At 42.3% G+C, this 18433-nt stretch overlaps 1 protein-coding gene across 1 annotated transcript in view; it reads right to left on the reverse strand.

Moving 5' to 3' along the window:
* ANO2 (anoctamin 2) overlaps positions 1–18433 on the reverse strand; it is a 358642-nt gene that overhangs the window by 42717 nt on the left and 297492 nt on the right. The window contains exons 17-20 of the mRNA XM_074403486.1: positions 15413–15524; positions 13064–13121; positions 12816–12916; positions 229–374 (exon numbers count right to left, since the gene is read on the reverse strand). Coding sequence (XP_074259587.1) covers positions 229–374; positions 12816–12916; positions 13064–13121; positions 15413–15524 — 417 coding nt within the window. The remainder of the gene's footprint in view (positions 1–228; positions 375–12815; positions 12917–13063; positions 13122–15412; positions 15525–18433) is intronic.

Below are 18433 nucleotides of genomic sequence, written 5' to 3' on the forward strand. Positions count from 1 at the left end.
CCCCAAACTGTTGACTGAGCTGCTCCGGGTTCTCCTTCCAGGGCTCTTTTTGCCCCATCCTTCTCAACTTTCATGTGGCACAGAAGGGGGCACTGAATAGCCATGAAGCTCATGAAGAAGCAAAGGCTGTCCCAGTCATTTTCCCCCGTCCTCTACCTTCCCCGCTCAACCCCACAGATCACATGTCTGAACCCGCCCCCCGTGGAAGGCAGGACCATGGGGTCTCACTCATTTCCATGTACTCTGGAGTCAGCCCGGTGTATGGTTCCAAGCTGTAGTCCAGGTCCCACTGCTCTGGATGTTTTGAATGGGCAGAGTCAGTTTCTCCAGCTTCTGTCTCATCTTTCAGCTTTCGAAATAGTTTCTTCAGCTTCCTAGAAAAGAAATGGATTAAGTTACGAAAAGCCTCTGGAGAACAGGGTTGGTTTTGCAGACAGAAAGAAGGAAAACAACACGAAGTTTTCACACTAAAGCCATCTCTGATCCAAGAACAAGTAGAGATAGAGAGACACTAAAGAGATTACTTTTCTCCTAAAGACAACCTGAGGAAGTCCTTTATGAAGATCACGCAGACTCCCTCCACAGAGGATCAGGTTTTTTCAAATCCCAGAAACCTTTGAATTCTTCCTGCTGTTTGACAAGCCACAGGAGAGTTGGCCCTTCCTGCTACTACTGAGACTGCTCCGGTCCTACTGTCCGACAGGTGACCTATTTGCCTCCTTCATGAGGGAGCACAGGAGTATCCAGTAAATAATGAAAAGATGGTCTCCTCCCAGGTGAAACGTTTTTCAAGTCTCAGTAACATTAACAGTGTCATGTTTCCACTAAAGCCAAGCTAAACATTGCCCACCATTGCTATGGACTGACTGATGTCCCCCCAAAATTCATTTGTTGAAGCTCTAACCCCTAATATGACTGTATTTGGAATTTTGACTTTTAGGAGGTAATTTAGATTAAATGAGGTCAAAAAGGTGGGGTCCTGATCCAATAGGATTGGTGGCTTTATGAATAGAGGAAGAGAGAAAAAGATACCTCACCACCATGTGAGGACAAGGGAAAAGGGCGGCTACCTGTAAGCCAGGAAGAGCCCTCATCACAAATTCAACTCTTTTCGACCTTGATCTTGGCCCTTTTAGCCTCTAGAACTATGAGAAAATAAATCTTTGTTAGTTAAGCCTACAGCACTTTGTTACAGCAGCCTGAGCAGACTAAGACAACCACATTCAGGATTTTTTTTTTTTTTTTTTTTTTTTTTGGTCTAGAATGATAATAATGGCCCACCTTCTCAGAATTAAGTGAAACAATGTTTAGACAGTCCTTAGCACAATAACTGGACACTGTGAGCAGTGAATAGATGATACCTATTATTATTTTTAATACTAAATACTAAAATATGCCTTAGGATTGAGTTATTTCATACTGCCCATTGATGCACGATGTATACAGGATGAATATAGGCAAATGAGTAAGGTCCCAGTTCTCCTAATTGATCTAACAGAAAGGTTCCAGGAGATATTGTGTCGGTGCAAAAGTAATTGCAGTTTTTGCAATTACTTTTTAATGGCAAAAAAAAAAAAAAAAAAAAAAAAAAAAAAAAAAAAAAATCAGTTACTTTAGCAGCAACCTAATAGTTGGGGGACCTAACAGTAAAATAGTCAGAATCACAGACTTGAAGAGTTTAAATGGAATTTTGAAGTCCATGTTTCATCTGGATGTAGGAAACTCCCCAAGTCCCCCAACACTCTTCACCCAAAACCACCCAACCCCTGTGTAGATATTTCCAGAGGAGCATTCCTGGTATGATTAGGCATCCCGCCCTTGTTTGAAAGTGCCTTTAACAGTTAATGGAAATCTAATAGTTCAAAATAATGTTTTAATCTCTGGTCTAATATTTCCCATCAAGAGCACGTAGTAGAATATAGTGGATAAAAGTCTAATCTTTGGTGGCAGAAATTGTATAAAACTAGATTTCACAACTCACCAATTATATGCCCATGGGCAAGTTATTAGTACTCTATAAGCTTTAGTTTTCTTATCTTTAAAATGAAGAAATAAATATTAACTTGCTCATAGGGTTAGTTAAAAGATATAATCTATATAGCATATTTAATTTCGAGCTTGATAGATGTTAAGAGCATGTTAATCAGATGGCTGGGTAAAGAATTAGTGATTTTGATTATATGTAGAAAATTGAATATAAACATATATTAATCCACTGCTAAAATGCCACTAAAATTACAATGAATGAATAAAAAATGTATAAAACCAAAGGTTAATGAAAATAGTCATGAATATGGTAGTGTGTGAGGAATTTTAATGAATATCTTGAAGATGGACAGTGTATGAGGGAGTTCACAAAGCTGTGTGGCTGATACCAACTGTACACAGTGGAGATGGCAGAGAGAAGCCAACTCATGCTGTAAAATTTCAGAAAGGCTCTGGAGTTGGAGGCACTAGGTATCCCCAAGGCAAGGGGTGGTGACTTGTCAAAGCTCTGCTTAAGGAACAGTAGGCCCCAATGTCTCTGTACACGTGCTACTTAGCTGACTAGCACTTCCCAATACCAACAGGAGCAAGAAGTTTATTCTGAAGAAAAAATGAACGAGGAAAAATCTATAAATTCAATAAAATGACAGGAAGACAAAAATCAACAGGCTCTCTCAGAAAAAAAGTGGAACAGACATAGAAATTAATAACAGAAAAAAAAGATTAAAAAATAATTGATCAACCAGCCTGACCAACAGGGTGAAACACTGTCTCTACTAAAAATATGAAAATTAGCCAGACATGGTGGTGGGTGCCTATATTACCAGCTACTCAGGAGGCTGAGGCAGGAAAATCACTTGAACCTGGGAGGTGGTTGCAGTGAGCTGCGATCATACCACTGCACTTCAGCCTGGGTAACAGAGCAAGACTCTGTCTCAAACAACAACAAAAACAGGAACAGACTCATGCTCATGAGGCTTAAATGATCTACTGCAACCAAAGGACTGAGCTGAGTGTTTGGTACACAGTATGCTGCTACTGCAGGTACAGAGTTACCACGATTACTTCTACACAGGTACCTGGCTTGAAATGAAGAAAAACCTATTCCAGTATACTAAAGTTTCAAGAGACAATTTATAATTCTTTATGTGCCAGCTTCTCAGATCCAGAATTTAGGAAGTAGGTTAAGAACAGTTACAACGTTTCGTTTCCAAATGATGGAGATAGGTTCTGTCAAAAAGAAATGCCTTTAAGTGAATTATATATAAATGTGGACACATCAATAAAATATATCTTTATGACAAAAAAAATAATTGATCTAGGAACTCCTTATTTTTTTTGAGATGCAGTCTTGCTCCATAGCCCAGGATGGGGTGCAGAGGTGTGGTCTCGGCTCACTGCAACCTCTATCTTCCAGGCTCAAGTGATCCTCCCACCTCAACCTCCCAAGTAGCTGAGACTACAGGCATGCACTACCATGCCCAGCTAGTATTTTTTGTATTTTTAGTAGAGACAGGGTTTCACCATGTTACCCTGGCTGGTCTTGAATTCCTCAGGTGTTCCACCCACTCGGGCCTCCCAAAGTACCAGAATTAAAAGCATGAGCCGCCACACCCGGCCTGAAACTCCAAAACTTAATCAGAAAAAGAAGATGAAGAAAATGATGGGGAAGAAAGTACAAAAGTCATATAAGAAAATGTCCCAGAGGTGAAGAACACGCATTTTCTGATAGGAAAGATCCACTCAGCATAAAGGTGATAAAAAAAAAGCCTCCAGCAAAACACATCATCATAAGATTTCAGAACTCTAGGAATGATGAAAAGGATTCTAAAAGCTTCCAGGTTTAGAGAAATAAACATAGATCCTCTACAAGTAATTGGGAATCAAAAATAGGCTACAATTCTCCAGATCAGTCCCTTGACACTAGAAGACTGCAGAAATGTATTCTCATTCAGAAGGCAAATAATTTTCATCATAGAATCCTTTACCCAGCCGAAGTATACAAGAAAGCCAAAGACAGACTCAAGACACTTTTAAATATGCAAAGTTTAAAAAAAATTAACTTTCTATGCATCCATTCTCATGAAGTTCCTGGAGGATGAATTTCATCAAGGATACAAAGCAAGGAAGAAAACATACAGAATCCAGCGAACAGAAACCCAATCAAAGAAAGAAAGTATTGAAGCTCATTAAGATTGATAGCTCTGCAGAAGGTATAGCGAATGAGGAGTTCTGGTTTGAACAGGAGAACAGAGGATTTCTAGAAATCATTTCCAGTAAAAAAAAAAAAGGGGGGGGGGACTAATAAGACATCTGGTGTGTTTCGTGAAGCAATCTCACTGGGAATGGGGACATTTAAACAAACGTGACCAATAATGTGTAATGGGTGTCATAAAGGGAGAAGTTTAAGTGATTATGAGAACATGAAATAGAGAGTCCTAACCTGACCTAAGGCAGCAAAGTTCTCTTTGAGGAAGAGACGTGTGAACTCATTTAATTTATTAAATAAACAATTTAGTCTTATTATTTAATAATGAAAGATGGTAGAAGACAGAGAAATGTGGAGAGAGTGTGCGGGGGGAAGGGGTTATTCTACGCAGCTGGATTTACTTATGCAACGGCCAAAGGCAAATGTGAAAGCAGCTCATAGAAGGAACTGAAGGGAATGCAAAATGCTTGGAGCATAAAGTAAAGACGAGAAAGTGAAGAAAGGCAGTGTAGGCTCATGTCAAAGGCCTTGTACACCATATTACGCAGTGGTTCAGGTGAGGGATTATGACAGCAGAGTCTGGGGTGATAGCAGCGGACATGAAGGGAGGCAGACATATTTGAGACACGCATGAGAGGTAGAATTAAAAAGTGGATGGTGAATCGGACACAGAAGGGCAAGGACAATGAGGAATCAGCGATGATTCTCATGGTCTTAGAGCAAATGTGTGGAGGGTGGTGCCAACTGCCATGATAGAGAACACAACGGAAAGAGGCAGTTCTGAGGAGGATAAGGAGGAGGAGGGGGAGTAGTTCTTGTCATGTCTAAGTGGAGGAACCCACGAGACGACTAAGCAGATATGTCCAGTAGGCAATTGCATATCTGTGCCTGGAGCCCCGGAACAGTCTGGGACTGATGGAGATCTGAGAATCATCTTGGAGAGAGCAGCGGAAGCCCTAGCAATGAACAACGCCCACTGTGGATAGAGCATGCGTCAGAGAAGTTATGGGATGCGGTAGAGGGAAAGGAGCCTTCAAAGGACAAGGAAGAAGAGTCATGGGAACAGAAGGCCAACTAAGTGCAAGACTGGGAAAGGCAAGGGGAGACACAGGGGCTGCGGGAGGGGCTTTGTGGTCAAAGTGCCATCAAGTGTGGGTAGGTCAAAACGAATGCGGGGGGAAATATCCACAAATAGTCCTGTGAATTTATCATTCCCAGATTTCCTCCTGGATATCTCAGTGACCATTAAAAAAATTAATAAAGTCCCTCCAGAGCAGAATTTAACAGGAATCCCACAAGTTGTATAACATACAGATGGGCTATTGGAAAACCCCAGATTATGATTCCGACTGTATGATTCACTCACTCATTAAAATATCTCCTTTGATATTACCCCCCCTTTTTTTTTTTTTAATTTGCTATTTTTCCATCCCTTTTCAATGACAAATCTGAGAAACTCTTTCTGGAAAGCTCAGAGCTTTCTCTCTGCCTGTGCCCCACAGGGTCACCCCAGGACCATAGTGAGTGTCCGTCACACCTCGAGCGTCCCTGCAGCAGGAATCTGGGCCCCAGACAGGTTCCTACAAACCTGGCTCCACAGATCTTTAACCTCATTAAATAAAGAAGGCAGAACCTAGCCCTACACGACCAAAGATGAGGAACACATCAGCCTCTAAGCCTATGTATTCCTATTCCTTTTCCTGATACCTGACAAAGTTCAAATTTGTTCCTTAAACTTCTGATTTATGGCCAGATTCCAGTGTATTTGAGGAGAACACAGACCTCCCTCCTGTGACAGCTTTAAAGAGAGACTGTTTTATGTCTGGAAATATAACATTTATCACATTTACAAAAAGAAAGCAGAAAGTTTATGAAATCTTACTAGCTGTGTCCAGGGGTATATTTAACAGCTATTTTTGGATATGATCTGGAGCTTTTAGTCAGAATAGGGATGGCAAGACATTTTGACCGTGGAAGTATTGATCTATTTGCTCTGTCTATCTCAAAGCATGCCCAGGAAAGAACCTAGCACATGAAAAAGGTAGCATTTATCCTTTCACCAAAAACCAATCTCTCTGAATGAGAAGAGGCTGATTTCCAAATTTGCTTCAATGTGTACTGGAACTAAATTTGAGACAGAATTACTGCAAGGAGTTTGGCTGTGGTATGGTGTGTGTTTCAGGGGCACTCTGCAGTTTGTATCCAAAGTTTATTTTGCATGAACATATATGGGAAAGGCATGGTGCAGGGAGGGGAGGAGGGAAATCTCCATCTATGAATTCAGATAATAAATAGCACAAGGTCAGATTCAGCCATGCTGCTCGCCATGTTTGAAGTAATCTCAGAAGAAGATGCCTATGAACATGATACTGGGGGACCCATAATGTTTAAAACCACCCGATTCTCTCTGGGAAGCATCTGTCACAACTCCATCAGGCTCCAGAAGCCTGGAGATGCTTGAGTGGGAACTGTCCAAAGCCAGATCACTCAACCAAGTTTCATCTGTTATCACGGCATTAGTCACAGAGCTGCCTTTCAACTCAGTGACCCCATTGTACTGTCTTCATTTGAAGCATTTTGTTTTCCATCTCCAGGGTCTCTGAGCCAGGCCTAGCAATGGTCGGGGCGACTGCTGCCTGATGGAAGATTCCTGGACAGAGTGGGGTTTCCACAGTGGTCCTGTCTGGGGCACCTGCCAGAAGTAGAGGTGGCCATGTGACCCTTTGGACGATCCTTGCATCTCATTAGAGCCCCTTGGGAAGGAGTTATTTAGTTATTTCCTTTGCTGCCCTTGTTAAGTCTCTCTCATTACCGTCAAGAAAAAAAACTTTGGATTGCTACTGGTATGCCTTTGACAACTCTCTAGACTGGAATATTTTTCACAAAGAAAAGACAGATCTTAGTCTAAAATCATTGGCAAGGAAATGTCATTGATTGCTTAATAATAATGGTTTGTTTTTGTTGCTTTTCTTTTCACATTATTTCCTATTTATGAAAATTGATGGTGTTACTTTTCCAATTTCAGAAATGTTAAGATTTTAATTAAAAAGCGAGTTGGTTTAGAGGATACTAATATGCAAATAGCAGATGGGGGAGGAGAATTTAAAAGCTGGTTCAAAAATGACTGAAGAGTGAGAAGCAATGTTCTAACTCAAGAAGCCTGATAGATTGTAAGGTTCTCAAGGCCTTCCAAATTATGTTGTTATTTTTTCAATATACATACATGCACACACACTTGCACGTTTGTGCACAAGCACATACAGAATCTAATGAGGATGTTGCACCCTCAGGGAGAGAGATAAATTATAGCTGACCACCTCGCCTATTAATAAGGATCAATTAGACACTCTTCAATCAACATTTAAAAATTTTCTTGGAAGAATCTTAGAAAATTGCTTTCAGAAGTAAAGGATCAACTAAAGATGATAAATCTTATAATTGTATATTCTTAATACATTTTTATTCAAAAATATTCTTATCCAGCACAATCACCCATCTAACTCCCCAGACTTGCCTCTGTTTAAAAAAAAAAAAAAAGTCAAATCTGGCCTTTAAAATGAATATGTACCTCCCTTGGGGAAAGAATTCCATGTAGGCTCCGAAGGGACATAAGAGCTACACTGCCCACTAAAAGTCGCTGAGCCAGGAACAGAAGAGAAAACAATTGTCCCTGAGTTGCTCTTTCCGGTTTCACTTCCTGGAGTTGAAACACTTCCAAAGCATCACCTTTAATCATAAAAGCCTATGCCACAGAGTAAAATGCTGGCTGCCCGGAAACCCCAAGAGTGGGTCTTCCTTTCTCAGATGTCCACATTTTATGTTTGTAGATAGCTACACATTTATCCAAGCTGGTTTTCAGTTTTGTTTTGTTTTGTTTTAATGTAAAAACCTATTTTCTTTTAAGTTGGATGGAAATCTTTCTAGTATAACTTTGCCAAGGTCACAGAGTGAGTATATTGTAAAGCCTGGGTTAAAACCCAGATCCGGTAGGCCAGGGATCCCCAATCCCTGGGACACAGACCAGTACCAGTCCTTGGCCACACAGCAGCCAGGACACACAGCAGCAGGTGAGCAGCAGGTGAGTGAGTGAAGCTTCATCTGTATTTACAGCCACTTCCCATCACTCGCATTACCACCTGAGCTCCACCTCTTGTGAGATCAGTGGTGGCATTAGATTCTCATAGGAGGGGGAACCCTATTGTGAATTGCACAAGTGAGGGATCTAGGTTGCTGGCTCCGTATGAGAATCTAATGCCTGATGATCTGCCACTGCCTCCCATCACCCCCAGATGGGACTGTCTAGTTGCAGAAAAACAAGCTCAGGTCTCCCACGGAGTCTACATTATGGTGAGCTGTATAATTATTTCATTATATATTACAATGCAATAATAACAGAAATGAAGTGTACAATAAATGAAAGGCACTTGAATCATCCAGAAATCACACCCAACCCCTCTGGTCCATGGAAAAACTGTCTTCCACAAACCTGTCCCTGGTGCCAAAAAGGTTGGGGACCACTTTGTTAAACTACCAAATCTTTGCCCTACAGATATGTTAAAAACTACCGGGTCCAATTTGTATAATCTACGTGATTCCTTCCTCACTGGCAGGCTCAACCACCATTTCTCTTCTGACTATGGAAGACTTTTTTTCTTGTTTATGTGTCATCTGTGTCATCCATGCCAGGGACCTGACCTCTGAATGGAAGGAGTCTGATCAATTGAGAGTGGAGGATTCAGTAATAATAATCATAGTGATCTCATAGGACCAAACTCGAAATATCACCTTCATAATTATACAAATTATAAAGAACTTTGGAAATAAAAGACCCTAGTATTTGGTAGAAGACTTTTTGTTCTACAACCTTGAATTTAACTACATAATTATCATGCTCTAGCAGAGCAGAAATGGAAAGAAAACATCTTTTGAAAGAGGAGTGGCTTCTATTTGCAATCAGCAGTGACCAGCTTCACTCATTAGAGAGAAGTTCATAGGGTGTTAGAGCTTGAAGACACCTTACATATGATCTTAAGGCCACCATATTCATTAAGAGATGAGGACATTTAGACTTGGAGAAGCAGCTTGCCCATGGCTTTATGAGTTACTAAGCAATTGTCATTGTTTAAAGCGGGGCACATTTTAAAACATCCAAAGTATTAGGTGCACATCCATCATAAACAAGAAAATTTAGCTTTCAAGGCATTCAGCCATGTGTTATTTTCATCTGTTATGGAGTGGATGGAGTTGGGGGATGGGACATGCCAACATGTTTTCCAAACACATGCCTGAGTTCATGCCTCCCTTGTATTCTATAAAAGTCATCTGGGTCCAGAGAAAATGGGCTAAGTGGTAGACCAGATGACCAGGGATGAAAAAAGGGGCATTCCATGCTCACAAGCTGTAAATAATTCTACCCAGAGCAACATAACAATATACTGAGAAGGCAGGTGTTTTTCCCAGATATTTGAATGGGGACGAAGACTTTCCCTTGTAGCAGTTGTGGAGGGGCTGGCCTCATGGCTTCAAAGGGGCTGAATGTGGCTTTAGATGTGGCCTTAGATGTATTCTCTGTGTATTGTCTGGGTGTTTTTCCATAGCAAATGATGTCTCTCTAAGATGGCGAGCTCCTAGGGCACAAGTGTCATCTGTGTGTAACAAGAACAAGCATCATCTAACTTTGCTCGACTTTATCACTGAGTGACTTTCTGTCAGAAGTTGGGGAACAGGGCAGAGCTTCAGAGGCTGAATTTCTTGAGGTTGCTGAGTTCCTGACTGGTGACTAGAGGCTGGTTTAGGCAGGGAGGTAGAGCGAGGCACCCAGACACCAATGATTCCGCCAATGCTCCCCAAAGAAAAGCACGTGCCAAGTGCCCTCTGAAGCTGTCCCAGTACGTGGTCAGAAAAACACCCTGCATGCTTAGATGACACAGTGTTATAAGAGAATGTTGTGGATTCTCATTCCTCAAAGTAGGGCTCTTATTTAAAATAATATTCTTTCCAGGTAAATTGAATTTTCTCCATTATGACTTTAGCTCTAAAAATATCTTTCTGAGGAAGACCAAAAGGTAGCTTTCTTTGGGGACCTTTCAAATAGTCACAGCCCCCAAGGGAGCAGGTGGCTCTAGTATAATTTTAAATGGAAAAGGTGATATACATCCTCTAGTGATTCCATTAGGCCCAAGGCACCTAGGACTCCACAATCTTTAAATAGATTTAGAGGGATTCTGGGCTCTTGCTCTTGCCAGATCCCTGATATGACCCAAGACCCTGGTCAGAGAACTGCCAGCTCACTGGGCCTTACTTTCTCCACCTGTAGCACCAACTGGGTCATAGGTGTTTGTGATAAAACCAAAATCAGCCTGTTGTTCATTTCAAAAATTTATATATATATACATATATATACGTATATATATATGTATATATATATATGGAAAGAGAGAGAAAGAGAGATGTTTTATATATACACACACACACATATATATATGTTTTATATATATAAAAATTTGTGACCAGGTATAGTAGCTCACGCCTGTAATCTCAGCACTTTGGGAGGCTGAGGCAGGTGGATGATCACAAGGTCAGGAGATCAAGACCATCTCAATCTAAAAAATTAGCCAAGTGTGGTGGTTCATGCCTGTAGTCCCAGCTACACAGAAGGCTGAGGCAGGAGAATCACTTGAACCTGGGAGGCGGAGGTTGCAGTGAGCCAAGATCATGCCACTGCACTCCAGACTGGGCAACAAGGAAAAAAACTTATTCTCAAAAAAAATAAATTGTATCTATTTATATACAAATAAATATATGTATATATTTATATACATAAATGTATATATATACACATTATATATATATAATTATATATTTATATATATAAATATCTACAAATGCATATATTTATGCATAAATCTCTGACCAGGGTTTTGGGACATGTCAGGGGCATGTAAGAGCAAATATATGTATGTGTACATACGTGTGTGTGTGTGTATGTGTGTGTATATATATATATATATACATATATGTAGACAAATAATACGGAAAAGGCCCAGCCTATCAGAGTTTCCCATACACACACACACACACACACACACACACACACACACACCCCTAAGGGAAATTGTTTTTTTGAAGAAAATAGCCCATCTTATAACATGTGATGATGGCAGTCTTCTTTCAAAACACAGACACACCCTGGAAGAAACCTCTCTGCTTTGAAGGCTTCTTTGGCTACTCCCAAACTCCTGACCTTTACTTACTCTGAATTCTCAATTCAAACACAGAATATGCAGTTATATGTAGTCCATTTTGTCTCCCAAACTAAAACGGTAAGCTCTGAGAACACGGGGGCCATTTCATCTACATTTTTCTTTTGCGTCTTAGCCACATGAGCCGTGAGGTAGAGGCAGTGGTATCTCCTGCAAGTCACCCTGCAGTGAAGACAGTGTTATTTCTAGTTATGTAGCCTAGGGCCTCCTCTCTGGCCTTTAAAGAACACAGTATTCTCTGTCAGTCACTTTATTCTGAAACAAACACCTTTGCTGCTTAAAGTAGCCACACAGACTTCCAATACCTGTAGCTAAGAACTGTGGGCAAACATGAAGAAATATCTTTGGAAAGAAAGGGATTTTAAAAGGTTCATGATTGGAGGGATAAATAAAGGGATTTTTAAAATCCCTTTATCCCATTATTCTCAAAACAATTCATGTATATATAAGAAGGTGAAAAGTGTGTCACAGAATCTTATGGCTACTGTCTGACAATTACTTCCATCCCAGAATGGTCATCTTTAAAGTGATTTACAAAGAACCCCAGGCCTGGAACAAGCTGTCCATCCTATCGTCCTAAGCAGAACAGGCCCAGCCTCTCAGTTACCCTTGAGCATCTCTGTCATTCCCTAGCTCTCTGATGCTGGGCTGCCTAAAAGCATCGCCTGAAACAGATTCTTCTTCAAAACCGCAAGGCGATAGGAAGGAAAGGCAGCGGCGGTTACAATTTTCTTTGACCTGTAAGCATATTCTAACTTGCTCCATCCTTCTTTCTTTTAGGTCCAGTACAAAGTGAGTTTGTGTTTATTTTTGTGACTATCTCAATGCAAAACCTAATTGAAAGAAGTTCAATGACATTTTCATAAAACCCTGGGGAGCATGCGGGGAATCCACATGATAACTCATTCTGTATTTCATCAGCGGTCCCACCCTCCCCTCCTAAGATTAGGTATTCCACATTTTCTTCTTAGAGATTGTCCTAAATGATTCCATTACATTTCAATCATTCATATTCATCTATCCACCATTCTGAAAATCTCTTTTACTCCCTTACTGGAAGGACAAATCACATTAAAATATTATGCAGTCTGGGGACCAAGAGATCCAACTTCTGGCTCTGCTACTTACTAGCTGTGTGTACTTAAGCAAAGGGCAAATCTTTCTGAGCCTCCAACCATCCCAAATCAGACTGGCAAGCAAGGTTTGCCCCATGGGGAAAGCGACTGGCAAATTGGTAGAGAAGTAAATCGCCAAGCTATCTAAGAACAGGAAAGGCCATAGATATCCTGCTGGAAGCCTCGCACTTCTGGGCTAACCCCTGGCAGCAAGGAGAGAGGTCAGAGGAGTTCATTACGTACGGGACTCCAATCTCAAAGATGTTGTTCTGGATCAGCTGCTTCCCCAACATGATGATGCTGAGCTGAATGCAGAGCTCCATGAGACAGCCCCCTGGAGCACACTGCAGGGAGAAGATAAGGAAAGGACCCGTTAGAACAAGGAGAGCTCTGAGAAGTAGGGGCATGGATGAATGAAGCCATGCTGTGCTGGATATAAGAATGGGGCTGGGTTGGGGTGCCAGGCATGAAACCCCAGTGGCTATACTTGCCTCTTCCATGCGGTAACCATCGAATACATAGACGTAACTTCCAGGCCTGCCCACAAACCTGCAATCAAACAGTGTGGGAAGAGTTAGGGGAAGAGAAAGCACGCAGGGGTGCTTGAGGACAAGTCTTCTGGGGGCAATATCACCACCAACGTCCTCTTTGAAAGCACTGGTCAGGGGGAGTGCTAGATCACTCAGGGATAGGATTGCACACCATTATCAACAAGTAATCCCCTATAACACTTTGGATTCACTTCTCAACCCAGTCAAATGTCAGAGGATAGGGGTAAGCTGGGCAGAGAATAAAGCTGGGCCTGGAGTGAGTGAGTGAGTGAGTGAGTGTGTGTGTGTGTGTGTGTGTGTGTGTGTGTGACTTCTGAGCCTAAACACCATGCAGTCTGGATTATCTCTAAGTGTGCTGTCATCACACCTTCTTCCCTATCTAGTGTCCAGAACTTAGCTCTGGTTTCAACTCCTTAGTAAGAGTTTCTGATTCCCAGCAAAGGGAGGGTGAGACAGACTAAAGTTGCAAATAGAGATTCCTGGAGTCAGAAAAGAAAAAATCTTGATGTCTTGCTGAAAATATTCAAAGGAATAAAAGAAGCTTGTCTCATTCCTCTTCTAAGGAGAGTCTAGTTTATTGCGGGATAGTAAGACTGTGCAGCTAAGGGAAGCAAAATGCTAAAAGCCCACCGTGGAACCAGACAAACAATCAAAATAGTCCTACTTACTTACAATGACATCCCCTTGTTCGCCTGTTGAAATCCTACTCATCCATTTAAGGCTGAGTGGGAGCCTTTCCTTCGCTGAAGTCTTCTTGCTGTCTCCATTCATAACTGTTCTCCCAACGATTTCTTTACACCTCCTATTATATCACTTACTGGGTATAATCACTTACTGGAGATTACAGTGTGCTGTTGCTAAGACTATCTCTTCCAATACACCACAGTTTATCTAAGGGTCAGGATCCTTTTTTCTTGCCTAGAATGTCATATGCATGTAATTTGCTCTTGCCATTAAATCTACACTGAAAGCACCAGTGAAGTATGTACTTATTAATATGGACAGTCTCTCTGCTTCTATAATTTTAGGACAGCCAAGGGCAGAGGTCCTGAGAAGGGGGCTACGGTTTGGATGAGAAACACCTCTATAAGAAACTACCAAGTGTGGATGACGACAGTTTGCGCTATTAGTGCCTGCTTAATGAGCTTTTAGTTCCAGGGAAGCTTTCCTGATGTTGCTGGTTGATATCTACTGGGATATTTCCTTGTAGGCAGCCAACTGGCTTACCATAAAAAACATTCATCAAAGTGATTTTACATCCAGACCGATTGTATAATAAAGAATTTCACTGGCCTTTGTCCCTGGTTTCTGCAGGAGCATCTAAATCCTTAAAATTTCCCTTGATGGGAGTATCTTTGTTATTCCTGGTAGGTTCCTAGGAGTATACCTAAATTTATGCTAATGAGATTACTCAGGATGGGGGCAGGCCATGCCAGAAAGATCAACCATGTTGGTTGAGGCTTTGAGTCATGTGATGCTAGCCCAATCTCAGGGCAAGGAAAGGGCACTGGAAGATTCAGTTCACTCAGATGGCAAATGATTCTGTCAATCACGCCTGAGGAATGACACTCCAATGTGCCCAGAGGGTGATACATTTTGAGGACACAGAAGCTTCATGATTAAGAACCTCCTAAACCTAGCTCTATTTCCCTCTCCCATTTACAGGATTGGATTTACATCCCTCTACTACTATGAAACTTCAGTTGTAAGTATAGCACATTTCTGAGTTCTGTAAGTCGTTCTAGTGAATGATTGAATCTGATGGACTAATGAGAACTCTGTAACTCTACAGCGAGTGGGTCACAACTGCCAGTGGCCTGAGAACCCCAGAGCTTGTCACTGGTGTTTAAAGTGAGGGAAGTCTTGTAAGGGGCTGGGCCCTTAACCTATGAAATCTGTATTAACTCCAGGTAGTTGGCATCAGAATTGCACTACAAGACCCAGGAGCCACCGGCTCGATGTGAAATTCCCTCCTGCCTCACCCTCAAAGTTCAGAGACACAAATTCTATCAAAACTTGAAAAGGCCACATAGAAGATGGAGGAGTAGGCCCCTTCAGGGCCCAGAGTCAGATTCCTGTAAAGTGCCAGGGTCATCAGAACCTGAAGATGCTAATTCAAAATCTCTGTGTGCTAACATTCCTGCTTCATGGAAAGTCCGATGGAAGTGGCGTGGAGAAGGGACTTAAGATGAGTGGAAAATGGGGAGAGGCTGACCCTATTTTCCTGACAGTAGAGAACCCAGCCTCAGTGACAAGTTGCCTTTCTACTCATGACACCGTTATACTCACCTCCCCTTGAAAAAGGCCACATAGAAGATGGGGGAGTAGGCATTAACGAACTTGAGCAAGAAAGCTTTGAGGATCAGGCGCTCTTCGAAAGTCTGTTCTGTTTTTGGAACCTCTGCAAGAGAAGAGTGAGGCTGATGAGATTGGGGTAAGATTTCTCACCTCTCCAGAGTTTTGACCTAGACACGAGCTACTGTGTCTTAGCTGACTCCTTCAGAGCAAAAACCACGGGACTCACCCCTCTGGCACATTAGAACTGAAGTCATCCGCGAGGCCTCAGGTGGTCTGCCAGGTTATACAAGGTTACAGAAGGGTAAGAAATATAGGATCACCACCTTTCTCCATCCACCTCCCTCCTCTTGCCCACTCAAGCAGTGGTTTCACATCATGCTCCTCAAAAAGGTGCATGAGCTTGCAGTCACCACCTCTACTTCATCAAGGGGAATTCAGTTTTCACCTGTGTCATTCCCACTTCCATGAGATTTTACTTGAGCCAAGGCCCCTGGTCAAAAAGCTTCCTAGCCACTGAACTAGAGTTACAAGGGCACCATGACATGATTCCTCTTTCTCTCCTTCATTTTTAGCAGGAAAAGTGCTAAATAAATTTTAGCATGAATTTGGATAAATGCAGAAAAGCATTCATCTGTGTGTCCTCTAGGTAACCTAAGACATTTTCTGGTCATTCCTTCAAATGATGAAGGCTTGTTAGACAAGATAAGTGAAACAAACAGCTTGAGCCTAAGGTCTCAGACTCACAGGTCATAGGCCCAGCGTGTTCTATCAGGTCCAAGCAGAGGAGTCAGCTTGCATTCCCAGAAGGACTCAGAAACAGAGCAGAAACTTCATAGGTGCCTCCCGAAGTCTAGAGACCCAGGAAGCTCCAGTGGACAACTATGCAGGCCGCTTAGGAGGGACTCCACAGACCATGACAAATGGCATGGCAAGGATAAGAGGTGACAGGGTATTCTTAGTCCATCTTGGCTGCTGTAACAAACACCGTAAACTGAGTGTTTGTGAAAGCCTGACATTTACTTCTCAAATCCTGGAGGTTTGGAAGTCCAAGATCAAAGTAGATTTGGCGTCTGCTGAGGGCCTGTCTTCTGGTTCATAGACATCTCTTTCTCACTGTGTCCTCTCACGGTCAAGGGGAAAGGCATCTCTCCCAGGCCGCTCTCATAAGGACTCTTTCCTATGTATGTGTGCTCTACCCTCAGGACCTCATCACCTCCCAAAGACCACACCTCCTAATATCATCACTCTGGGGGTTAGAATTTCAGCATAGACATTTTGGGGAACACAAATATCAGGCTTATACCACAGGGCCACAGTCTTCAGAGTCAGAAGAAAAGCACTAATGTAACATCATATGGACCAAGAAGCATAGCTTGAAAGTATGCTGAGCACAGAGGCCTGACGACACGGCCATGCCAGCTGAGGAGTTCTGCGTCCAGGTGAGACTGGTGTATGGGCCCCCGCAACTTGCCTGCTGCACAAATTCACATTTAGCTTTTGTAAGAATCACTGAAGAAACGGACACAAAACCTTGTTTCTTCTGTGGAATACCCTTCCATGATCCATCTGCTTATGCACAAATCCTTTATATCCTGTATTATCCAGGTGAATTACTACCACACTCTCCAGATCAAACAGTACAACACTCTCCAGACCACACAGTACCACACTCTCCAACTCACACCATAACAAACTCTCCAGTTTACACAGTGCCGTGCTCTCCAGATCACACCATAACACGCTCTCCAGATCACATTGTACCACCCTTTCCAGATTACACAATACCACACCCTCCAGACCACACAATACCACACTCTCCAACTCACACCATAACATGCTCTCCAGATCACACCATAACACATTCTCCAGATCACATTGTACCACCCTCTCCAGATTACACCATACCACACTCTTCAGATCACACTGTACCTCACCATCAAGATCACACCATACTACATTCTCTGGATCACAGTGTACCACACTCTCCAGATCACACAGTGCCACACTTTCTTTCCAGAAGCATTGCTAGATGTCTTCAGCAGGTAGTTATTTTTTGTTTCCTTCTGTTATGCTTTATATGTCCCTCTGTTAACTACCCACACCCATGCCCTTTGAAAATTTATAATAGTCATTATCTTTGATTCTTCCAGTCCATGAGTTAGGATTCTCCCTAAGGCAAGGATTTAGGAGTAAGCAGTTAATATTTGAGAGGGGCTCCCAGGAAGCTTTGTGAGGGAGTGAGATGGTGAGAACGAGGAGAGTAGAAACCTAAGAAAATGTGCTCATAAACGGGTTAACACTGCATCAACTGGGGTTCAGTCCCACTGGAGATCTCCTAAGAAACTGTGTGAAGCACAAATGTGCACACTGAGGGGAGATCTAACAGGAAGCCCTTCCTGGCTGAAGGTCACCTTTGGGCCTAACTCCCTGGTTCTTCCAGCCTGTCCTATGCACGGGTGAACCTGCTCCCACAATCAGAGAACTCCCATTGACAGAGAGTGGCAGGAAGTCATTGGTGCAAAAAGGAAACATCTGAAGGTCACCTCCAGGGCAGGCCAATGGCAGGTGGGTGCTGCACAAAACCATCTGCTCCCATCCTCTGTGTATCACAGAAGACATCACACATAGGCGTGCACTGTCATTATCTCACTTAATCCTCACCTCCCTGTGTGAGGAAGGTATTACATTTCACTTCTATAGATGAAGCGAATTGAGACCCAGACAGGTTACAGCCTTGCTCAAGATCACAGGTAAATGACAGATGTAAGATGTGAACACAGATCTGTCTGCTTCAAAAAACAGTTTTTAACAACAGCACCCTTTGCAATCAGAATGTCTGACCCATTATTGTTTTCATCACACCCTCTCTTTCACCTCCCTACCTTCCACTCCCAGGCTAACGCAATGCGCCTAAGAAATATTTGTCACTTGCAGGCCACACTCATCAAACACAAGCTGTGTATCAGATGCCAGGCCCAGAGGAATAAAGGCTTCCCCCTTCCTTCAAGGAGC

This window comes from Saimiri boliviensis, chromosome 7 (assembly GCF_048565385.1).
Source record: "Saimiri boliviensis isolate mSaiBol1 chromosome 7, mSaiBol1.pri, whole genome shotgun sequence".
In the NCBI taxonomy this organism is placed as follows: domain Eukaryota; kingdom Metazoa; phylum Chordata; class Mammalia; order Primates; family Cebidae; genus Saimiri; species Saimiri boliviensis.